Source organism: Alligator mississippiensis, chromosome 16 (assembly GCF_030867095.1).
Source record: "Alligator mississippiensis isolate rAllMis1 chromosome 16, rAllMis1, whole genome shotgun sequence".
In the NCBI taxonomy this organism is placed as follows: domain Eukaryota; kingdom Metazoa; phylum Chordata; order Crocodylia; family Alligatoridae; genus Alligator; species Alligator mississippiensis.
Window position 1 is genome coordinate 30,227,132 of NC_081839.1, and position 25,701 is coordinate 30,252,832.

A 25,701-nucleotide genomic window follows, 5' to 3' on the forward strand; every position below is an offset into this window, starting at 1 on the left:
CAATGAACCCCCTATCTCAAGTAATGAGACCAGGCAGGGAAGGCACACAGGAATTTTTTCTGCCTGCTCATTTCAGACAAGAAGGGACGAGATGACAGATCTCAGCTGACACGGGCCACACAGGACCTCCTGGAGCATACAGATGTGGTAGCAAGAGTGGCTTCAGCAGACTCTCCCCATAGGACTCTGGCTCCATTTTATCTTAGAAGTACCCGCTGCATCTGGGTTGTTTGCAATGAGTGGCATCTTTGAAAGTCCCATTAAGGACTGGAAAGCGAAGGCTAAGAGAAGCGGCATTATTATCAACTGCTCTTTTCCTAAGCACTCAGTCACCACAACGCGGCTCAACTTGGGGAAAGTCAAAAGAAATCAAAGGGCATTTCCAGAAGATGAATTACTTGAAAGAGACTGGCATCTTTTGAGGTGTTTTTAGGATTTATGTGCATAACTCAGGGACCATAAATAAAATATCACTCTCCGAAAAGAATTGTAAAAACAAAATTAAGAGGGTGAATAGGTAACAAATGAATATTGTATTTCACTGCACCTTCCTCTGCGCTTTGCTAACAAATGAAGAATAACAATGAATCTATTTTGCCATAATGGACTTGACTGGGCTGTTTCATATCGGGATTAGGGGGAAAATGAAACATTTATAATGTCACAACGGGACATATTTAGTAGGCCATGCATCAGCAAGGGGTTTATTTATGTTGGCTAAACCATTCCTTTTACCCCTCCCCAACTTGTGTTTAAGAATCTGATTTGAAAACCTTGAATGAAACATGAGAACATAAAAAAAAAAAAACAGAAGAAAGCTTTTGAGAAATAAGTTCTTCAAACCAAAGAACAATACAGGTCAAAGCCTGAATCTGAATGTGCAAAACAGCATGCAGCGAATAGAGCTGCGGCGAAGAAAAGCAGGGACTGAAACGCAGAACTCATGAATGCCAGTCTTCCCTCTGCTACTGATTTACAGCGCAACACTGGGCACATCACTCCCTCTCCCTTGCTCATGCCTCACCTCCACCTGTGGAAAACAGGGGTGGGGAGAGTTCTCACACTGCCTCTAATGCATCAGAAAAACCACCCCCTACCCCGCCAAATCATCCCTTTACAATTGCCTATACGACGTAATGACTATAACACCCTGAAGAGCGGCTAGGATTGTTCCCTAGTTTGATTTTCTTTCCTTATCTATCCTCTGCAAGTTGAATTGACTGTACCTTTTTCACAATATATGCACGGACCTGCCCAAGGGGACCTAATCCCCAATCCAGTACAAACACTGGAGGGATGGAGAGCAAGAGATGCAAAGTGCTGCAGAAAGGCTGCTAAGAGCAAGGATGTATGAACACAAATTTCGCAAAGAAGCCTTGCCTCTTGTACTCTTCCTGGCTCATTGTGCGACAGCAACATGCCAACCCCACTATAACAATTGCAGCAAACGTCCATGCTTGCGCATGGAGTTGTGGTGCAAGCATCTGTCAAGCGTGTGCAGTTTAGAAAATGTAGCCCTGAGCTTGAGTGAGCACAAAAGAAGGATGATGAATCCTTTCAAAACCTCCTCTGGCTGCTATTCAGGTCCATGCATACAGGAGCTGGCTAATCACACATGTGTTTTAGTGACCCACTTCTTTTCCATTTCAGTTTTTCTTCTCTCCATTCTGTTCCCCTCTGGCTAGGAGTAATTAGTTCTTCTCCCTTCTGAATAGGCAGTACTTAAACCTTTTGTTCCCAGAATAGGTGTGACAAGTAGCCAGAGGAGAGCAGTACAGTTAATGCCCAGTCGGGAGCTTTGTTTTCCTAAACGCTAATCATATTTACAAGTGGAGAGGTTTTCCAGCCATGGCACTTCTTCATGAGGCTGAGAGCTCATTTCCTCCTTTCCTGGCATCTTAACCTGACCTCAGTAGCACCATTTGGTCCAAAGGCAAAATAAAGCCATTTCTAACATCCGGGAACAGACAGAAATTACTGCGGCTTGCACTGATATCGACCATGAAGGCCTCAATTATGCTGGAAAATTGCATCGTATAAAGAAATGTGTTAGCGCATTGTCTAACACGACGCTAAGTGCTGTTACATCTCATTCCGGGCAAGGACAGTTAAGCTTAAAGACCACCCGAAGCTAGTGGGAGTCACAAGGACGGCAAAGGAGGGCTAACCACAGGCACTGTGAAGCTTCCTCACCCACTCCCCGGGCCACAGGGTATATTGCGGACCATGCGCACACCGGGATATTGTGCTTATTCCACAAAGGTGCTGACACTGCAGCGTGTCCTCAGCATGAGGCTGGACTGGCAAAAGATGTGGCACCCAGAAGTCCCCCAAGCCACTGCACAGCTGGATTCTGCCTTTCCCAGTTTGCTTGCAAATACACAAATAGGAAGGGGCAATTTTCCATAGCTCTGCAAGCACTGGGGGCTTCTCCCTGACATAACGTTAGCTGGGCAGAGCACGTCTCCTCCATAGGAAGCAAGGACTCTTCAAGCAAGCTGGAAAGCTTTCTCCAGGCTGGCCCGTTTGCTTTGATGTCCATGCAATGCTCATTGTGATACTGAGTCCCCGCACACATTCTGTTCCTTTGGCTCATAATGCCTTTACAGCAGAAGCCTGGACAGCAGAACAAGGAATGATTTAATTACTATCTGAACAGGTGCTGGATGCCTGTTCACTGTGCATTTGGTAGATGGAAAAGACATTGGAGATTTCTCTAACCTGAGGCTGGATCTTCGTGAACCATGCATTCCTGCATAATGGTTGTTATTGCTGAACATTGCTTTTTTTACACATAGTATTTGCAAAGCAAAGTTGGGGGGATGGGGGGGGAGGTAAAAAATTACCAACAAGCTTGAGGAAAGAAGTGGGAAAACTGCTGATTTTAGCTAGATGGATGCAGGGGGCAGAGAGCGGGGAGCTGGACCTCTCAGAGTCCCTTCCAGCCTCATCTTGGTGCAATTCTATGACAAGAGTAATTGCAAAAGTACACGGAGAAGCTGTAGGGAACAAGTTGACAGTGCGTGCTACGGCAGGCACTGGGCAGCTTGGTGCTGGTGCATGCCATGCGGTGAATAAACAGCCCCTTGGCTTCTCACTGTTGTTGTGGAAAGGCTGCCCTGGCCTTGCTGTGCCAGCCCCTGCGGGGGAACCACGGGTAGAGAGATGGTATATACATGGGTCATACTCTGGGAAGGCAAAGTTGTCCATGCACATTCAGGGGCTGTGTCCATAAGGCTTCATAGCACTTATATTTGCTGTCTTAGGAGCTACAGACACTATGGTCTCCTTCCCTCTGTACCTCTTGGCCCTTCTGCCTTTCCTCCAGTATAAATCCCACCACTCCTTTGTGCCACCACCCCAGCTTGAGGTCTGGAGAAGATCAGCTGCTTTGTCTGATTCTCCTCCCTTCTAATCCAGATCAGTCCTTCAGCTAGGAGGTGCTTGCAAAGGTACATCAGCCAGGTCCACTGATCAACCCCAGAGGAAGATGACTGTCACTGCTTGGCTGAGTCAAAGCAAAGCCCTCCAGGCCAGCCACAAGCCATCTCTACCTCTTCTCCCCACAGCTAAGCACGTGAGCAATGTCTTCTGGCCACTCTGACTGGAAAACCAAGCCGCTGCATTGTCAATGCTTACATGACACATTTGCTTTGCTTTCCTTTCCAGTATTGTTCAGGCAAATTACAAATGACCAGTTACTGGATTGCTTGCAAGCATTATTTTCAAATTCCCCATGTATTTTATGCGATTGCTCTTCCACTGGTTTCAGCGGACATCTTTTCCATTTGCAATGCACTGATTTATGCTACTAGACAGCCTATCTGCTTGCCCTGCCACAAGCAGGCATTTCAGAATATTTCTGGGTTCCCTGTAATATTTTCTCTTATTCCTCATTCAGGACTAGCAGTATGGGATGTTAAAATAAACTGGTTACCTCAAAAGACAGTTCCTTTGCATGTCGCCCACAAGAATTTGGCTGGCACTTCTGAAGGGGGAATTTCAGGGCTCGTTAAAAAAGCAGTAAAAGAAGCAAGTGTGCATGCACTGATGCTCCTATCTGAGCTCTCCTTTCTTAGTGGGTTGTGGCTGTCAGCTCCTTGAAGTCAGGCCCAGCTGGGCCTTGATGCTCTACAAGCTCTCAGTGATGTCTGCAATGTCAAACCTTGTTCAGTTGTGAACTTGCCATTGCTGGGTGCAGTTGTGAGGTTGCATTTTCTGGACAATCACAAGATGTGCACAGCCACTGGCTGGGTGGTTACAGGATCCCTGCCCAGCACGACATCCAGTCCCAGATGCCAGCAACAGATCTGGGGGCACAGCCCGCAATTTTCTGACCCCCTTCACCTTTTGGTATGAGCAGTGCAGCTCCTTCCTGATTGCCCTGCATTACTTCCCATACCCCAGCTTCTGCATCTCCTTCCCAATGTCCACACCTCATCATGCCTGTGGGAGTCTGCATCTGGGCTTGCAAAGTCCCTTCCCTCTTGCAAGCCAAGGGAATCCAGAGCTTCCTTCCTGCAGAAGACAGCAGCAGGAGGTTTAGTTGCATTTGTGCCTGCAGCTGCCTGGCTCCCTGCTTACAAAGGAGGGACATTTTCAAAGCAAGCTGAGAATTGCAAGCGGAAGGGCAAGGGAAAAGATTCAAGTCAGGGCAACCTCTGGCTGGCAGTTCAAAGTTGTGTTCATAGCAGTCTCCGTCACAGGGACTGGGGTCCTGGGTGTTGCTGGAGGAGCGTGTGTCCCAGCAGAGAGAGTGCAGTGAGCACACAGTGGTGCAATGATCCAGTACAGGCGTTCTGCCACTTGGCCAGCACAAATCCAACCTTTCATTGGCAGGACGGCATCCTGGGTGCCAGTGTCCATGCAGGGCAAGGGTTGCCAGGAGAATGCTGCAGCGTAGACCAGGCCTTAGTTGAATTGTATGAGCGTCAAGAGCCCCAATCCTGAATCAGGACCCTGCTGTGCTAGGTGCTGTACAACCAAAGAGATAACCTTATCCCAAACAGCTTAATTTAAACACAGGAAAAGGGCCAACAGGTGGTTGGGACCAATAAGTAAGAGCAGAGAACATTTTCCAAGACTGCATCTTCCCACTAGAGACTGAAATTAATGTTTGCACAAAACGAGCAGGTAAGTTAGACGCATTCAGTCGCAATGCTTTTCTGTAGACACGGGGGGCCCCTATTCCCATTTCCCATTCCCCAATTCCCATTTCCCAGCAGCCTAGCACACTGTTAAGACACCCAGGTTGGGATTTTCACAGAGCCTCAAAACACTGGATGCTGTTTCCCATTTTCAGCCTATGGAAAAAGATTCTTGTGTTTAAATAATGCAGCATCTGGCCCGTTGAGCCCCTTCTGCACCCTGGCAGCTCAGTCAGCTTGCTCACGATTACATCTGGGGGCTAGTGCACAAAATGCCAAGCTACCGAAAACTTATTCCATGCAATTTCTGAGTGGGCCCAAAGTTGAGATGTATAACTCTGAGAAGGCATCTAGGTCAAATAGACCTGCACTTGCACATGCAAGCTCTAACATCTAATCTGATACACTGTAATAGTGGGGAAATGTGATTCTTCTCATTTCACAGGTAGTCGAACAGAGAGGGAGGTGAGATGGCTTGCCTGAGGCCAGAGCTGATAGGGAAACCAAGAATAGGACCCAGGAGTCCCCACTCCCATGACCATGTACAAAGTTTCAATGCTGCTAATCCAAAAACATAAATACACATCCTGGGGGTTACTTCAGGACCAAGATGCTCAGTCAAAGTCAAAGCCTCCTGGATCTATAATGCTGGGGACTTGAGCTCCAGCTGTACAGCACCACCTCCAGCCATAGGTGGGAAAGCAGCAGACACTCAGGGATTCACATTCCCATCCCTGGCCTTGGGGCTTTGCTCTCTGCTTACAGCTCCGGGGAAAACCCTGCCACATCACCTTGAGTGCAGAGGACCCCGTGCAATGGAACAACTGTATTTTTATTGCATGAGGGAGAAGGCTGGAGTAACAAGATTTACACAGGCCACGTGCTGCAAGATGGTTCTTTCAATAGAGAGATTTGACAGAAGGGCAAGGTTGGGTTGGGCAAAGGCTGGAGGGGCCAATTACCTTCCCAAAGACCTTAGCACTGGCTCTGGAGCACACTAAGAAAAAGACTGGATTAGAGCTCTGCATCCCAAGTCCAGCACCCATCCCAGTTACTTGCGCTGGGCAAAGGATTTGCCACTCGTTGAGAAACAGGTTTCAGATGGCTGAGACGATGCCTCGTGACTGTTGCACAGGTGCTGGAGAAGGAATCACAGGCTAGAAGGGTCAGTTCATCCAACCCTTTCCAACAACACAGGCTGAGCTATTCCTAAACCACTCCAGACCGACGCCTGTCCAGCCTCTTCTTGAAACCTTCAATGAAAAGGATCCCATCGTTTCCCTGGGTGGCTTGTTCCACTATCCTACTGCTCCTACCATTTGGAAACCATGCCTGGCCAGCACCTCCTGAGCCATCAAGTCCAGTGGCCGGTGATTTCCCAAGGATTCCCAACTTCAAGCCCTCCAACGTAATCACAAGCCACAAAGACAGACACCCCAGGAGCACCCTACAACAAGGCAGAGGTGAAGGCAGGAGAGAGACAGGCACTACCAATGCCTTGCCATTGTGATGACAGAGAAATGACTGGTTAAGGGACGCTCAGGGGAGCCTAGGAAGAGGATCATGCCCCACACTAGAAGGCCAGAAAACCTCACAGTCCTTGCCGGTCTGACTGGGGAATAAATTCCCTCCCAACACCAGATGCAGATGCAAGGGGCTGGAAGGGACATCAGGAGATCATTGGCTCCATCCATCCATCCCCCTACACTTGGGCAGGAAATGACTTCAGGAAAAGCAAAATTCACTAACCAGGAGCCAGTTAATCCCAGTCTGCTTTGCCACAGTTGATACAAACCCACAATCTGCTAGTTGCTATGACTGCTATTTATTAGAAGGTCCCTACCCTGTCCACTGGGGCCTGGGCAGCACCACCCAAAACAGTCTCAAACCCTGGATAATACATCCAAGCCACCTTCTTTACTCCCCCACTGACACAGGCTGCATTTTGGGGCTGTGCTGTGCTCCACTAGCAAAGGGGAAAAGCAGTTTTATTGTAGGTCTCACCCCCAAGGTGCATCACAAATGAGGGAGGGAACAGATTAGCCTCTTATCAGCTACAAAGAGTTAATAAAACCAGCACGGCGCTCCAGAGACAGGAGGCGGGAAGGCAGGCTTCACTCTTAACGGCAGAGCCAAGTGTCAGCATAACGAGGCAAGTCTCATTATGGGAGTCGCGCGCATGCATTTCTTTTCCCTAATCCACTTGGGCAGCAAAATAATGTGATGGTCCGGCTTCCCAACCCCCTTTTTAATGAACACAGCCAAGGCTGAATAAATGTGGGTCCCTCATAAGCTAAGCATCTCAGAGATAATAACAGTGCCGTAGTGCTGCTAAACTGCATTCAACTTGGGTTTTAACGTTTCTTGCTCACATCAACATTAGGACAAAAAACAAAAAATTGAATAATGCTGCTGAAAAGCCTGTTTGGGTTTTTTTTGTATAGAGCTTACAGGAACAATCTGCCAGGGGAAAAACTCATTCCATATTTCCTCTCCCCTCACCCCCCTGCAAACTTATATTCAAAAGATCCCCATAAGATGACATGAACATGATGAAAACAATACAAATAAGTCTACTCACCATAAGCTGCATGCAATTTATGTCCCTGTAAGGCTGTCACCTAGCAGAGAGCTAAATCTGAGGTAGGTACAGAGACCATGCAGACAAAACTACTGCCTTGATACAGAGAGAGGGACACTTCAATATCTGGGTAAGCCAGCCCTGTGCTGAGCAAGGTACCCACATATGCCTTTCCCCCAGGGATTTCAGAGGGACTAGCTCATGTGTTTCAGCTTGTGCCTAACTGCATTCATCCAGGTGTGCGTCTGTGGAGTCAATCAAGTGCAACCGGGCCTTTTATTTTCACGGAGTGAAAGCACTTCCCAGCGCTGGAAGGGGAGGGTGGTGGTGGGGTGAGGGGATGCTAAACCAAGGGTGAGCAGGGGTTTCTCACTCACCGATCCTCAGGGAGTGGGGGCTGGCAGCGATCTTCATTAGCCACACCAGAAGGAGCACCAGAGGCGCCAAGACCCGGGGCATCTTCTATAAATCCTCATGGAGCCCTGTGGTGGTCTGGGCATGACATAACTCTGCAAAGAGGAAAGCAGCAGGGGGTTAGCAACAGCAGCCAGAGCATCCAGCCATCCCACAGATTCATCCCAGCTTCAGTTGGGCCCAACTGCGTGGCCGGAAAGTTTATCACCCTGAGTTTATCAGGGAGAGAGAGGGAGGCAGGGTGTGCATCTTTTTAGCCACTGACCAGAAGCAAAGCAGTCATTCACACAGCTCTAATCCCAACGCTAGGGACCACCCCTTGTAGATCCATTTTTCTCCTCTGCTTAACCCTGCCGCCCTAAGCCACCAAGCTGCCCATCTTTACTCCTGCAATGGGTCAACTCTCAGGTGCTCTTTGAAATCCAACACCATCATTAAAGGCAAAACAATAGGGGGAGTGACTTGGAAAAAAAAGCACTAAGCCTTATTATTATCACTGCTAGCTGGAAAGGCACTTAGATACCTAAATGCTCATACTGGTTCCTACCTAACAATTTGAGCAGCTGAAGTACACAACTGGGCACCCTAATAATGCGCCAGGATCAGAAAATACAGGCACACTCTGACGCATAAGCGTTTGCTGCTCTAAATGTTTAAAATGCTAGAAAAAAGACAGAGCCAGGTGATAAAGGCACCAGGGCAGGATCACCCTGCCCTAGAAGCAAAGCTCTGGGTTCACCCTCTGCCTTTGCTGGGGTAGTCAGGTCAGCAGGGTCAGACGTATTCGTTATCCGTCGTAATTCATCCGGGGGCTCTTCAGCTGATCTGCAGCTAGTACTCAATTAACAGCAGGTTGTTTTTTTACCCAGGGAGGCAGCTGAAGAATCAGATGAAGATCACAGGGGCTGAGAGTGAGCAGAAAAGGGACTTTTGCCAAGGGGCTGGGGAATAGCTGGATTGGCACGAAACAGCAATACAGCAAGGGGCAACCATTTCCATACATCCCCTGATGTATTACCAGGATCTAAGCCCTTCTAGGCCTGCTGATCTCTATTATACACCAAGTTTTTCCTAGGTGAAAACATACACGGCGCCTTGTGCACACGCGCTAGCAGGCCTGCGGCTGCTCCAAGACCTTTCTAAGGAGATGCCACAAAACCTCGCGCCTTTCTTGTGTCGCTCCATTTGCCCTCCTTCCCCCAGAGTACGTGCCGACCTCCCCAAATTCCCCAGGATCCGGATATTTCACAACCTCTATCATGTTTCCTCTCATAACAGCCCTGGGATGTAGGACTGTGCTATAATACACAGTTTACAGATGGGGGACTGAGGCACAGAGAGAAACCAGACCCCCAAAGGTGCTTAGGTGTGCATGTCAGCAAAAAGGTGCTTAGGTTGAGAAACTCTGATCTAGACCAAAGAAGGACCATCCGCAACTAGATCATCCCAGGCAAGGCTTTATCTACCTGGGTCTTAAAAACCTCCAAGGATGGAGACTCCCTGTGTAACCTATTCCAGTGCTTTACTACCCTCCTAATAAGAAAGTTCTCCCTAATATCCAACCTCAGCTTCCTTTGCTGCAACTTGAGCCCATTGCTCCTTGTTCTGTCATCTGCCCCCACCGAGAACAGCCCAGCTCCATCCTTTTTTAAACAACCCTGCAGGGAGTTGAAGGCTACTATTAAATAGATTAGGGGTAGGCAACCCCTAACAAGCATGCCGCAGCATGGCACGTGAAAGCATTCTGCGTGCCTCAGAAAAGGGACTGAGGTTGCGCTGCCACAACAAGGATCGGGCCCTCCCGGCTCCCCTGCCACCTGCCCCCGGCACACCAACATAGTACAAGTCGAGATTCTGGGCGATTTGGGCACTTTGCCCAAAAACGTTGCCGACCCCTGGAATAGCTGATCAAGATTTCCCACGCTAATCTACAGCGCGGCCGACGCTGCTGTCACTGATCCACGTGCTGCAGAGAGCTGCAATTACGGCGTCAAATCTAACCTGCAAACAGAGGGTTAGATTTGTTGCTCAGCTCCAGACGCACAGACGTTTGTCACTTGAACTGAAAAGCATTTCTTTGAGCTCACAGTAGGGCTAGGCCTCGCGTCCACGCGGTGCACCCTGCCACATTGCTCGGTCACACAAAGTGGCAGAGTAGCATTTACCAAGGGAAGGGCGCAGCTGGAAAAGGAGGGATGTCAGAGCAAATGACTCCTCCTGGAGTGACCAAAGCCTTGGCACAGAGATGTTTTCCAGAGGTAACACAAACAGCAGCATGGAGAAGAAATTTTCTATCAGCAACAAAACTGTTGTGCCTTAAGTTGATAAAATCATCTCCACGGGCAGGAATGCCCTTAAACACTGACTTTGAATATTTCATCCATTACCTTGTCTATCCCTTCTCCAGCCTGCTGGGAAATGTACTCAACACTGTTTGTTCATCTAAAGACACAGGACCAAGTCTGGATGCCCTTACAGAGGCAAAAAACTCACTCAAACGCCTTTGACATTACGGAGAGTTCGGTCAGAGGGAAACCATTACTTTCAATCCCTGGTGTGGATGCTGAGATGCCTCTGCACAGTCTCTGAACCTCTTTTATCTGACAGTCTCACCACACAACACGTCTTTGAAAGGGAGAGACCCTTTTCACCAGGAGTTTTTTCTGCCTCAGTTCCCGTCTCGGTACGTCTTCACCGTGTCCCCAGCAGGGATGTCTCAACACACTCCACCTGTGCCCTCCTGCTTCCCCGCTTCAAACCTTGAACATGGTGCTGAAGCCACTCCAGGGACATCTCCGCAACAGTTAACTCTGAAAACAGGCATCAGGAACATCCCCAGACTGGCTTCACCACCAGCAAGCATGCGCATCCCTGCCAGGACACACTGGGGACCCAAATATAGATGCATCTTAAGCATCTTGGCCAACACTAGGCAGGAAATCTGGGGCAGAGGACAGAACCAACACCTGGGCCTCAGACATTTATCCTGATCACCGTGGCATCCTATTTTCTTGCACACCCTTCCTTTCAAACCCATGCACTGCATTTTCTTACGTACAACACGTGCAGCTTTTCCCCCAAAACGAGCTGCTGAAAATTGGAGTGTGCATTATAACTGAGAAAATACAGTAATAGCCATTGCTGCCACTTGCACTTGTGCCAGCAAAAGAGGAAGCAAGTCTGCATGCAGTTCAGAGAGAGAAGAGCAATGAGCAGGCTCTGCTCCCTAGCTGCTGCTACTCAGTTCTGCACTACAAGGAAACATCTATTTTTTAATTTGTTCTGCCTCTCAAAGAGAAGGTGCATATCTTATTTCAGGGCATGCTGTAGGTAGGAAAATACCATATCTGAATATTAGGAGCACAGTTTGCTGGCCAAGGTGCCCCAGCATGCGAATGCCCAACGGGAGACCCTATGAAAGGACCTGACTTGGAAGGTGGTCAGCTTTGGAAAAATCAGGGCCCTTTCAAAAGGCACCCCCTCAAATCCCTAGTTACTTTTGGAAATTGCACCTCCCGGACTGTTTGGTTTGTCTGTAACAGCGGCAAAGCAATAGCAGTAAAACAGCAAGCCCAAAAATGTTAAGTGTATGGAAAATTGGTTACTTAGAAGTGTTTGCAGCAGCAGATTCAATTCGTAGAACAACATGTCATTTGAGCGCTTTGAAGCAGTTATTTCAAAACTTTCCGGGTTATTGACAAAACAGCAGGATCAACTCAAATTTACTCACTCTGGTATTACAGCCAGACCTGTGGAAGTAGTTTGCTCGCGCTCTCTCCACACTACAGAGACACGGGCACACACCGTCTCTCCAATCGATTCGGAAGAGAAATGAAAGAGAGGGGGCCAGACCCTGAGAAACGGAGCGGACCCGTGATGCCCGCCGACTCCAAGGAGACTCAGGGCCCTCTCGGGGTCGGATTGAAAGCTGCCCACAGAGCCGCCACGCAGTTTGTAGGCGCTCCCTGTGCGCCGCTGCCTCTGTTGCAACGGCTCAGATGCACGATGCCAGGAGTGACCCCCCCGCCACCTTGTGCACTATGATTAACCACCGGACCCGTGCTCACAAAGTACCTACGACAGGATGCCAGACATAACCCCTCTCCCTCCCTCCCCGCTGGCCCCTTTTGCCTGACCAAGGCAGCCTAAAAGAGATGACCAGAAAGATAGAGAAACAGAGAAGGAGACTCTAAATACCTTTCCTGCCTGAGATGCAATGGAGAAACTTGGCAGTTGCTCATCCCTGCTGTTTTCTCCACTACAGCCCTGCTGCAGTCTGCCAGCCGCTGACACTTCGGCTGCCTGTTTGTTCAAAAGAGCAACCAATCAAAAGGTATTTGTACCGGAAACTAGCAGAAGTATTGGAAGCTTCTTCGCTGCACTGTCATCTTGAACATGTCACCTGAATCCCCACCCACTCCCCTACCACCAGCTGCTCTCTCTCTCCCCTCTGCTCCGGGCCCGCTTCCTCCCTTGATCCCTTGCCTTAATATTGCCGCCTGTCAGTGGCATTTGTAAAGGAGACCCGTAGGAAATGGCAGCACCTTGTTGTATGATTCAGTCCAAGAGAAAATCCCATACTTGTCAGCATTTGTTAAGTGAAATGTAAGCTTAAGAGTGCTAATGTAGAAGCAGAGGGGGCTTGTCGGGGACGCAACAATAGCCGGAGCTCAGAAGATGATGAGAAGAGCAAAAGCAAATCCTCCGGTGAGGTGCTGACCTGACACTTATAAAGGACGAAGTGGCAAGATGGAGTTGATAGCCTGAGACTAACTCCCCCATCACCGTACTTGCTCTCCCAGCAGCTTGTCCTCAATCGCAGCCCTCCAGTCTGTCCCCAAAAGCATCTCGACAAGAGGGGTGTTTTTCCCAGAGACTCACATGAGCCCAATACTCAGAGCAAACACTTTGCCACTAACATGCAGCCATCTCTGGGGAAGAACCTGGCAGTAGCTTAATAGCATATATCATCATTTGGATAAAGGCAGAAGAGCACACGTCCTATCAGAGGCAATGAGAAAGCGCCACACTGCAATTTGGGCAGGATACCAGGGATAAATGTTTTCTCCATCTTGCAAGAAGCGTCCCGGTGCTGTTAACCAAGAGGAGCGAATCTCCTTCTACATCTCCGAGGAGTGCAGCAGTGCTGAGGCACCGTCTGGATCAGTGCACCGATCTAACTGCATAAATACTGACAGCGAGCCGGGCAAAAGTCACGCTGACCTCGAGGCCACCTTCACAGCATCCGGCCCAATGCCATCCTCCGTCGGAGAAAAGGCCAAGTGCAGCAGTTTCAGAGAAGCAGCTGTCTCTGCATCCCCAGCTTGGAGTTAATAGCAAAGCTAAATAATAAATACAAGGCACCTGCTGAGCTCTGCTTCCAGATCGGCGGGGCTGTAATTACCTAGAACATGGAGCACAGAGGGATGCTGCATTCACCTAACACATTATCCCTGGCTAAGAGCAGCTTCTCAAGGCTTTGATTGCGAGCACAAGCCCAAAGAATAGCTGGCAGGCATGGAAGGAGCCTCAGGAGTTTACCAAATGACAGGACTAAGAGAACTCCTGCCCTCTTACCCCCTCCTCATGCACCGTCTGGCTCATCCAGGTACCTCCAAAGTGCCTCTGAGAGCATGACAGGAGGATCCTTTTCCACCAGCATCAGACTCAGTGGGCCAAGCAAGAGAAGCAAAGAGAAATGCAGGGCAGGGGGAAGAGAGCTTCCTTTCCCCTACAGCCCACCTTCCTCCCCTCCTCCAAAGTTTTCTCCAAGTATGAAAAGGTAACAAGTGCTACCCACCTCCCTTTGCTGGGAAGGGAATTTTGCCTGTCTGAAGAGCTAGCCATTCTCCCACAATTTTTCACTTCCTTGAAGCTGTAAAGGGTGCGAATCTTCCTCATCTCCCGAGCGCCTGCAGTTTAAAGCTGGGAAACATGCCTTCCACTGAGCTTTACTTGTCACCATGCTTCTGGGGCGATATGGGACATTTGTCAGGGAATCGCATGTGCTTCTACTAATGGGGCACCCATCCAAGTACAAGACAGGCTTCCAGCAGAGAAGAAGGAAGAGCCTTTCCTTTTGCAGCAAAAGAGTCCAAAAGAATGATTCTGTTGCTTCCCCCACCACCGCCATCGAGCAAGAAGCAGCAAGAATGCATATGAGAAACAGCTACGCTAAGCTCTCTATCCACAGATAAGTTTTCCAGATCTCCTAGAGACATCAAACATACTTCCTCAGTGTGAGGAGCAGATTCCCAAAGAAGCCACCTTCATGTCTTGCGTTAACAGGTTCTGTCTACTGAGCCAAAGCACTCCCAAGACTACAGGCGACATGGGTAAGCATGCAGCTCTTTCCAGAACAGAGCGTACACGTTGTTTTAGGCTGTATTACTCTAATAACCACAGGAACATGATGCAGAGGTGGGTCAGCTGGAAAAATCTGTTTCATAACCCACTGCAGGGGGTAAATGAATTGATGCGTAAGCTGGTGGATCGAGATCTGGTAGGTCATTGGCTCGTCTCTGCGCAGAAAGAATGAGTAATTTTAGCTGTGAGCATTTTTGCATGTTTAGCTTTGAAAATTCAGGAGGACTAAATGAATCAAGATGGTCCTGGCTGCTTCCCCAATTGTCTCAAGGAAAGAAAAGTGTCTAAACAGCCGGCAGAATTAAGCAAGGTTTACTTCTCGGAGGTAGCGACAGGGTCTGAAATGACTTGTGCATGTTTCATGAGATGCCTTTTATTGTACGAAGTAACGCTCTCCCTCCCGTTTCTCTTGCAGCAGCTTTGTGACATTTGGAGACTTTTATAGGGAATTTGTTACTCAACACAGTAAAATCCAAAGGACAGAATAAGCTCTTTAGCCACAGCACCTTCTCTCCACTTCTGCTGCCATCTGTGGTGCAGAAGACATCCTGAACACCAGGATGGATCTGCTACACCTGTGGTTCTCAACCTCATTATACTCAAGGCCCCCTCCATAACTTTTGTGAATTGAGCCATGCTCCATTTCAACAACCAATTCATTTATTGCAGTGCTTACTTGCTGGCAGAGGGGGCAGGGGAGTGGCCAAGTAGGGAGATCCTAAGCCTGGCCTTATCTGCTGAGCTCCTCGCACTGCCCAAATCACCCTTCAAAGGATCTTGCAGCACATCACTATGCAACACTGATCCTATTGCCCATCCTGCCAAGGGCATTCCTGAGGACCAGGTACAACCCTTGCACTGCTGTTTTTTTCCCTGGTACTAAAGTTACTTCTGTCTGGGAAGCAGTCTCCAAACCAAGCTTGGCTCCTGCGTTGAAGCAAATGTCGACAGCAAGGCAGAGCGCCCTGGGCCCTTTGCACACAGCACATTTTTTGCCCTTTCTTGCATTGCAATGGCAGGACTGCTTGCATGGAAGGTTTTCCAAACTCTTTAAAAGTCTTTCTGGTGCATTAAAGTAAACCTCCTCGGATGTAGTTCGGTTTGGTTTGCTGTGAATTGAAGGATGGCCACATGCCTCTTCCGCGGGACCAGGCATGAAACGAGTCTCCTACACCGCTGCGTCTGTCCATGGTGCTGAAAACATCCTCTTCACCACGCCGCTCTTCAAGAACCCGCGACAGATCTTGTCCCTCCTGATGAAAAAATACCTACCCAAGACCAGGAGTGACAGAACCACTTAGCAACAAGCAGTCTCTCTCAAACTTTTCAGCAGCTTCAATCTTATCCCTGAAATCAAGGAGGCAGCTTTCATGCCAAGAGGGGCCTTGGAGGCAGCTTTGGTTTAGATGGCTTCTTGCATGTCACCAGAGGAAGTCTGATGAGAGGGGAGACAGTGCCACTCAGACAAAGCTCCAGAGAGCTTTGCAACCGAACAAACCAAATTTCACCGCTGCAGAATACTGAGGAATTCCAGGAAAAAAACCCCCAAACTTGTCAGGAAACATCAACCAACAACTTAAAAGGGCCTTTTCATTCTTCCGACAGATACAGCAAGTCATTTCCCCCTTTCACAGTTTCATCTGCAGAGAAACTGGGATTTAAATGGAATTGGCAAGACGGAAAGGATCCGAATACCATTCCAGTTGGCTGCTGCTGGGTGTTAAAGCAGGAGAGAAAGGGAGAGGAGGAGGAGTAGGGGGCAGGGAATCAAATTACAACCCAGCCAGCAATCATGACATTCAATGAAACCAAAAAAAATCAGTCGATTTAGGACATAGATGTTCCTCAGCAACTGTGGAACTTGCTGCCACCAGGCCTCAGTGCAGCCCAAAGCACAGCAGGGCTTCAAGGGAAGGATCAGATGCAGGCGTGGACATCCAGAATCATCCCAGATGCACGCCAGTCACTTTGGATGGGGTAGAAAGTATCTTCAAGCTTCAGCGCACCAGCTAGTCTCCAAAGGATGTGAGTCAGGAAGGAAGATCCCCCAGGGGTTGGTCATTTCATAACTACAGGGTTTCTCGCACCTTCCAGTGAAACAGCTGGACACTGAAGCCGGATACCAGCCCCACTGGAGCTCTGGTCCATCCCAGTCTGGCAGCACTGGTGTTCCTGTAAATACACACCTCCTTCACTGACAATGCGCCTTCGTGGAAAGTTGCTGATGGCTCTGCTCACCTCCACTGACAACCTACAGTTACACCGTGCCTCCTCTCCCTGCACTGTCCTCACAATATTTGCATTGTGGCTTGCCAGGACTAAATGCATCCGAGGTGAGAGACAGGCTGGTGGTATCTTGCTTTCCCAGGTGTCAGTGGGATAAAAGGACTTCTTACTCTCTATCACACGGCGGTGCAGACCCTGCTGCAGGAAGGGTCATTCCACTAGCGCTGGAGGTGGCGATATCCATGGGGAGGTGATGCTGGAGATAAACACCTGTTTGGCTGAGACGGCAAATGGATTTTTTCCTCCCTTTCCTGCACGGGTTTTTTTTTTTTTATCTCTTTATTTTGACTTGATGCCTTCCAGGGAAAACTGCAGGGAGAAAATAATTCTGGGGGCGCCGGATTACTGCAAACCTGACAAGTCTCACTTTTATGGGTCCTTTCAACTGCCTCTCCTCATCTCCACAATCTTCAGCTTTCACTGTGCTTTTCCTTCAAACCTCCTCCGGGCATAGTCAAAGCAGAATCAGACTTTCCCTATTACTTGCTAACTTGGTGCACGCATGCATGCACACACACACACACACAAACACCCCACTCTGTGCATGCACAAATCATTTCACAACTATCTAATTAGGGTTAGATAGGCCTCAATATCTTTGTGTATGGGGCAGGAAGGCAAGTATGGCACAGTGGGCTTAAGCTGCCAAGCTGAGCCATAGGAGACCCTGGCTCAAGAATCTCCTCTGCTACATACTTCTTTTGCAACCTCAATCATGTCACTTAGCCTCATTTGCACCTACAAGTCTGGCTGGCGTGACTATATCTGTGAGCACTGAGGAAGGTAGACACCTGTCCCATATCTCAAATGGTAATACCTGCAAGAGGGTTAGTGTAGACGCACTTACAGAGGTGTTGCAGCTTATTTCATTCAAGGAGCTCATCAAGGGTGAGGGGGTAGGGAGAAGGCAGAGCTGTGTCCTGCAGTCTGCTTCATGGAGCTGACTGCACATGCAAATGCAATGATAATGGAGGCCAATTAAGGACAGCAACAGAACCAGAAACCAGCTCATACCCCTTCGGCTTTGCCTCGATTGCGAGAACGCGTGCATGTTGGACGGGGTGGGAGGAGGAGGTACAGCCTCCTAGCAAGGACAAGTTCCCCCTAATGTGCACGGTAAAGGGACAACACAAGGCCCAGCTGGCTCCTGGGCGACTTCACCTCGCTGCCCTGAGGTCACCCCGCAGAGCCACAAGGATGTCACGGGGAAATAGCTCATGGCTGTCAGTCCCCCAGTAGTTAACGCGGTGCCACCGCAGGGCAGAGAAGCCCAGGTGGTACCTCCCCGGTGATGCCCTGCACTGGGACACACCTGTGCACCGTGCCATTTGGTGAGCGGTGCCCATCTAGCCCTGGCTCTGCTCCAAGTTTGCCCTGCTCCCAGTACCAGCACCCTTACACTCTGCTCTCCAGCTGTGACTGAAGCACTTTAAAATGCCAGCCTTAATTTGAAACAAAAAAATCCCCTTAAGATCTTGGGATATTTGTGCAGTGCTCAGAAATTCTTTTCATGAAAACACAACAAAAGTTTGCAGTGTCGGGGTCTCAGGCAAAGCCGTGCCTACTTCAGACGCCGACGTGTGTCAAGCCGGTCAGCCAGCCCCGTGAAGAAAAAAAGATCAGGAAGATACTAGAAAGGAGAAGGATGAATGGCTTCAAGTCAATAGAAGACGAGAAGAGAGAGAAGGGCATGGAGCACCTGTTGACCTGTGCAATCCTTGAGCTCACAGCTCCTTGACACCAATATCTTGACACCACGTCAAATATTTTGCTGTTTCCAATATGCAGTTAATGATAATTACCAGCCCAATGGCAGCTTGTTGGAAATACAGCTGCCAGCCATGTCTGACTCTAGAAACATTGTCTTTACTCAACCTTGGGGCAGGATGTGGAGGGAGATCTCAGTGACTCCTCCAAACCTGAAATGCCTCCTGACATTTGCAGCCACCTTCCAGCGGCAGCTGCTCCTCTGGGCAGCAAGGTAGAGGCCTTCATATTAATAAAACCTTCACAAGAGTCCAGCAGGAAGATCCTAAATGCTCTGCAAGCCATCACAGCAATGAAACCACCTACCAAGGGGAACAGAGGGACTGTCCTGCACTAGTGAGACTGGCAGCAAGGGAAGAAATCGCAGCTAGGATCTGCAGTGTGGTCAAGGGCAGGGTAGCCGGAGAAAGGGGCAAACTCTGTAGTGTCAAACTGCTTTTGAAAAACCTTCAGTGAAATGGCCTGAAATTTCTCCAGCTCAGCTCAGGTTTGATCCTTCAAGTGCACCTTTCTTCTTTCAGATGCTGACCAAGGCAGCAGGGTCAGCCCAGCCCTGGACTTTAACCATCAGAGCAGGAGCCTGAGGACCCCTCTTTGTATCTCCAACACTGCCAGCAACTCCTGCATGGCCCAGGAAATCACTTCATCTCTTGGTGTCCGCATGCCCCAGCTATCAAGTTGGTCTAATCCTTATTTATTTCACAGGGGCAGACAAGAGACTTAATATCTGCAACGCACTCCAAGATCGCAAGGTGACAGCAATATAACGCTGCAAACTGCAACAAAATTGTCACTATATCATATAATAAGCACATGTTAATCCTCTTCCTAATTGCCCCTAGCTCTTAGATTAGTGCCAGGTCACACAAAAACAATACACAACACATGAGAGGAACAGGAGCTTCTGGTCTTTCCGCTAATTTCCCCGATTATCTCTCATTAGAGCGTGATTAGAGTGCACTTGCTGAAACACAACTTTTCTAAGCCCTCAGCCTGAATGAGATGGTAGCATTACAGACAGACAAAGGTTCTTTAAGGAAACCATTATTGTGGTGTCATCTTAGGCTCAACGCCTTTCCACATAAGCGCACAAAATTCATGCTGCTCAGGAAATGGATTTTCTTTTCTCCACGAAAAAAACAATGATGTATTTGTCAAACTTTTTCAAGGTTTTGTTAAAAAAAAGACATGCCAAGTTGCCTTTTTCTATTTGTACAAACTGAAACAGAATTTTTGCTCAAGCCCAAACCAACACCGCTTGTCAAAACCCAACAATTTCTCTTGTGTCTTGATTCCATTTTTTTTTTCCCCCCCAAGGAAAGTTTTTCTAGGAAAAAGGATCCATTTCTTCCCACCCAACAACAAACTTTCATTTTCAGGAGACTGCCTCTTTCCTGCAAAAATTCTTTGATGGAAACTGTTCAATGAGCTCTAACCCCTCCAACCCCTATTTATTCTTACATTTCCTTCCAGTTGCTTTCCACGTGAATCACAGAAACATAGAAAACGAGGGCTGGAAGGGACCTCAGGAGGTCACATCTAGGCCACCCCCTGCTCAAAGCAGGACCAGCCCCAACTACATCATCCCAGCCAAGGCTTTGTCTACCTGGGTCTTAAAAACTTCCAGGGATGGAGACTCCACCACCTCTCTGGGAAGCCTGCTCACGGGTTTCACTACCCCCCTGGTTTGAAAGATCTTCCTAATATCCAACCTAAATTTTCCTTGCTGCAACTTGAGCCCATTGCACCTTGTCCTGTCATCTGCCCCCACTGAGAACAGTCCAGCTCCATCCTCTTTGCAATCCCCCAGCAGGGAGTTGAAGGCTACTACTAAATCCCCACCTCAGCCATCTCTTCTCCAGACTACACAAGTCCAGTTCCCTCAGCCTCTCCTCATCAGTCACGTGTCCCAGTCCTCTATTTTTGTTGCACTCAGGTGGACTCTCTCCAACTTGTCCATGTCCTTTCTACAGAGGGGGGCCAAAACTGGACACAGTACTCCAGATGTGGCCTCGCCAGTGCCAAATAGAGAGGAAGACTCACATCCCTTGATCTGCTGGCAATGCTCCTACCAGTGCAGCCCAGGATGCCTTTGGCCTTCTTGGCAACAAGGGCACACTGCTGGCTCATTCAGTTTATTGTCCACTGTCACCCCCAGGTCCTTTTCTGCAGAGCTCCTGCTTATCCAGACTGGTCCCCAGCCTGTACCGGTGCATGGGATTGCTCCATCCTAAGTGCAGGACTTTGCACTTCTCCCTATTGAACCTCATAAGATTTAATTCGGCCCAATCCTCCAATTTGTCTAAGTCTCTCGATCCTAGCCCTACCCTCCAGCCTGTCTACTACATCCCTCAGCTTGGTGTCATCTGCAAACCTGCTGAGGGTGCATCCATCCCATCTTCCAGGCTGTTGATGAAGACACTGAACAAAACCAGCCCCAGGACCAGAGGAGATTCTACTCTGTGAATCAGACCTGGGGACATTTCAGAACAGTTCACATATTGAGAGCTTTTTTTTTGTCAACCAAAATGCTGCACGAGCAAGAGAAGAAAGATTAGTCTATTCATTTCACTTAAACCTCTGGCAGATTCAAAAAAAAGGAAGCAAAGTGGCTTCAACCAAAGCAACGTGTAGGAGGTCATTTATGCCCGAAAAGCCAGGGCTGCTTCTTTTTATGTCTGCCAAAACTGTAAGTAAAATAAATTATCTTCCATCTTATGGCCCAAAGAGTATTTTGATTCATAACTGAATCTCAAAGCCAGTAGTTAAAAACCAGGTCATTTGGGAATCGCTTGGGAAGACGCTTGTGGGTTGGATGGTTTATGTATTTTAACTGGACTCTCAACAGCAGCATACGTGAGAACATACGTAAGTGGAAAAGGATGTAGAGACAGGAACGTTCAAGCAACAGTGTATAAGAGCAGGGGCAAGCATGTGAGAGCATAAAGACTTACATGCACACATGCAGGGCAGAAGCAAGCACGCGACTCTGAATGCAGACAAGAGCATGCAGGCAAGTGTGCACGCATGGCAAAAATGCACAACAGCATATGAGCTCGTATGCACATCAGTTAGAGAGGGGCACGCACAAGAACACATGGGCAAGTGTGTACAATGCAAAAGTAAGCGCATGCACAAGGAAGTGCAGGGGCAAGAAGGCAAGCAAGCCTGTGAACACACACACACACACACACACACACACACACACACACACACACAAGAGTACAAGGACTAGGCTGCACATATTCAAGCCTGAGGAGAGAGCATTTGGGGAACAACTAAGAAGCCTGCAGCAAGAAATGGATGCGGTTTTCCAGCAAAACAGATCCAAAGCCCAAATCAGTTAACGATGTTCCATTGAGAAGGGATTTATTTGTGAGAGCAAAGCTTTTAATCTTGGTTGTAGCACAAATGGCACACAAACAGATTCCAGACCAGAAACCTGCATGTTTGATTAACGGTTTAACTCTGAGCAGCATCCAATTATTGGTGCGGCACAGCAGTGTTGCTAGGATGAAATGTCAAAGTCCTGAGGGGGTGGGAGAGAATGGGCAGCTCCCACACGAGCTCCCCTTGCTTTCAGGAAAAGGCCAACTCCCAAGAGCCTCCGTGGCAGTGGGTAGCGGGGACAGCGTGGGCAGCCCCAGACTGACAACAAATACCACCGAGACAAATTCCAGCGTGCAACTTTCTCACTGCAATTTCCCATTCCCTCACCCGAGTCCTGGCAGCAGGACAGCAGCTCTAAGGAATGGGATCTTTACTGCAGCATGAGCGCAGACTTGCAGAGAACGATTGCTAGGAAAAATCCAAAAGCCTTATCTGTCCCTCCCAGGCACCTGTCTGGCCCTGTTTATCTGTGCTCCTCCCAACCTTTACTCCGTTTTATCCTCACTATCTCACGGAAAGTGAGGCAGCGCTGCACCCATTTTACCGAGGGGGCACTGACATCACACAGGAGCTTGGGAGACTCGAAGCAGAGTTTTAAACGTCCCTGGTTGACACCCTGATCCTCTCTCCCTGGTCTCAGAAGCAAAGGACCACTTCAGATGTTGTTATCTGTGTTATGCTGAAGTCAAGGAGAAGGCAGCGTAGGTTTGCACCTTACAGACCAACCAAAGTGCATGTATATATATATTATATGCACACACACATGTATATATGTGCACATATACACACACATATGTACACATATATGCAAGCACATGTGTGTATGTGTACATATACACACACACATATTGTTATAGACCCATGTTTTAGTTGGTCTATAACAGGGGCGTCAAACTGAGCACGCCTGCAGGGCCAGATGAGGGGTGCGGAGCTGATCCACAGGTCAGATCAGGCCCACAGACCCCTTTGCCTGTATGCTTGATCCAGGGCACACGGTACCTGCCTGGGGCCAGGCTGGGACACTGGCCCATGGGAGCGCTGTGGGAGGCATAGCCCGGTGGCCTCAAAGAACGCTGTGGGAGGCACCCGTGCTGAGCACGGCGCAGGGCTGGTCTGAAGCAGCATTTTGGTCAATTGGGCAGCGCTGGGGCTGGATGCAGCCCGCCAGCTGTATATTTGACACCCTTGGTCTATGAGGTGCAAACCTACCCTACCTTCTATAGACAGACAGACAGACAGATATAGTGCGTGTGTGTGCATGTAAAAAATCTACTTCGGATAGTCTATAAAGTACAAATCTACCCTGCCTTCCACTTCAGGAGAGGCCTCAGTGATGGATCAGAGATGTGACTCAGTCCATCCAGGATCCAGCACAGCAGGAGAAGGCAGCTTTCATCCTTATTCATAGGCTCTAAGGCCAGAGGGCATCTCTGTGACCATACAGAGCATACCGCTTGACCTCATGTACACGCAGGTCACGGAGGCTATCCCCAAAAGATGGATTAAAGCATGTCTTTCAAACTCTCCTCTACAAGACTCGAAGCAATGGCAAGTGCGCAACCTCTCCTGGTAAGTTGTTCTGATGCTTAATTATCCTCACTGCAAGGGGACTGTGCCTCATTTCAAGGCTGCGTTTGTCTAGCTTCTACTTCCAGGCACAGGGTCTTACAATAACATTGTGTGAAGGGCCCTTCACTCATGAGCAGATCTTTCTTCTGTATGAAAGCACCTGCACTCAGGGACCAAGTCCCCTCTTAACCTTTGGTTTGATATGCTGAATGGGCTGGAGTTGCTCAGGCCAGGAGTCATTTTTGTGACCCCCAACTGAACTCCCTCCAGTAGCCCCTCTTCTTCTTAAGGTGCAGACCCCAGAACTGGACCCCAACTTCTTATCCCAGTCCCATCAATGCTGCATGCAGTGACAAAATTGTTAATATATCCTCTGGAAAAAAAGGATTTCATAGTTAATGTAGTGGTAAGGCACTGGCAGCACCCCATCTCACCAGCTCCAGCCTGTGGCATGTTATAGCATGCTCTTGGTGCTCTGGATATTGCTCCCTGGAGCTACGGGTGAGGGCTCAATGTGGCTGGACTCCAAGGCCCAGATGCTCCTTGCAGTCCTATGTTGCATTTCCCTACTTCTACAGGATACTTCCCTTCATATACATCCAAAAAATCCCCCGTCTCTTTTAGTCACAGCAACACAGTGACAGCTCATGTTAAGGGTTATCATTGATAACCACCTCAAGCCCTTCTCTTCTTGAGACACTGTTTCCTAAGGGACCAGTAAAGGTAGCTACTGTTCTTTGCTCCTGATGTATTACCTTGTGCTTTGCTGTATTAAACATTTTGTCAGATTGGGACAGACAGCTGTGTAAGAGTAACCACCTTCCCCTTCCCCCTGCTCCCCCGCCAGCCTTTTTTGCTGCCATATCACATCAATCTTGGAGTCATCTGCAAACTTAATCAGCTCAGATTTGATATCATCATCTACATCAAAGAAAAATATTGGCTAAGAGCAAGTCCCTTGGGATCAGTTCAAATGGTACCACGTGCTGGTATCCCCCCCATTAACCAATGGTTTTGAGATTGGTCAGCAAGCCAGGTTTTTAGGCAGCTAATGTGTGCCTGTTATTCCTGCAGAACGCACGTTTTAATCAGGATGCCTTGTGGTATCAAGGGCTTTACAGGGCACTATATATTGTATATATCTGCCTCCATAGTTGCACAGCTGCCCAGGCCGGTAACTCTTTGTGATGTGTGGCTCTTCCAGGAATTTACCATCACGACAGCCCCATTTTCACATGGGGAAACTGAGGCCTAAATGAAGTGAGATGTACAGGGAGAGGTTATGACAGAGCTGGGAACTGAAGCCAAGTCTATCCTCCGGGCACAACCTGCATGCATTTTAACCCGTCTCTGATCCAGAGTTTCTCCATCTCAAACCAGCCCCCACTCATGACAAATCCACACCCAATTTAGGCGTCCTGAAATTCCTTACACCTAGAAACCGCTGCAACTCATCGTGCCAGTCTCCTTCCCACCTCATTTTTGTGACCTGGTGTCAAGGGGCAGCACAGCAGACCCTAGATCTACCTCTGCCCACAAGTGTCACGAGTGCTCAATTCTCTGTACCATGCTCGTCCCAAAAAATAGCTCAGTCTTTGTTCTGCAAAGCCTGCTACGAGGAGATCAAGAGTCAGAGCAACTTTTGAGGGTGCACAAAGCCAATGCTGATTTCAGGCCAGCTGACTTTGCATTCCTGATGCAGGACAGCAGTTCTCTATGACAACTCATCTCTATCTGCTTAATAAAGAATTGAATCCCTTGTGCCCCTGGCTTTTTACCCACTCCCCCTAGAAAAGTCTGGGTTAAAAGAACATCCTAAAAGCTCTAAGTGCAAATTTAAGTGCATAGATATTGCGACAATCGGTGCAAAGACAGGAGATTTGTTTTGCTAAAAATAAAAAGCCAACAGCCCTCTTTTCATTCCTCTTTCACAAATGGCTCCAACCCTGCAGACAGATCACTTGAGAAGGGAAGAGCCCATTGTCTGCACTTAGCTATTTTGCTGAAGTGGCTCCACTACTGAGAAGTCTTGGCCCAGGAAGGTGTTTCATGCCTGGACCTCAGCCGCGGCTCTCATCTGCCGCGACCACGGTGTTTGCGCTCGATCATTAATTTCTCAAAGCGATGCACGCGTGTGCATTCACATGGGTGATGTGCAGAGGTGAGAGTGAGGGAGGAAGA

At 48.7% G+C, this 25,701-nt stretch overlaps 1 protein-coding gene across 3 annotated transcripts in view; it reads right to left on the reverse strand.

Annotated features, from left to right (window-relative positions):
* The window catches only part of GRIK4 (glutamate ionotropic receptor kainate type subunit 4), a 282,987-nt gene that overhangs the window by 183,378 nt on the left and 73,908 nt on the right, over positions 1 to 25,701 (reverse strand). For all 3 annotated transcript variants that reach the window (XM_059719504.1, XM_019487321.2, XM_006259689.4), the window contains exon 2: positions 8,106 to 8,237. In XM_059719504.1, coding sequence (XP_059575487.1) covers positions 8,106 to 8,187 — 82 coding nt within the window. In that variant the 5' untranslated portion in view covers positions 8,188 to 8,237. The remainder of the gene's footprint in view (positions 1 to 8,105; positions 8,238 to 25,701) is intronic.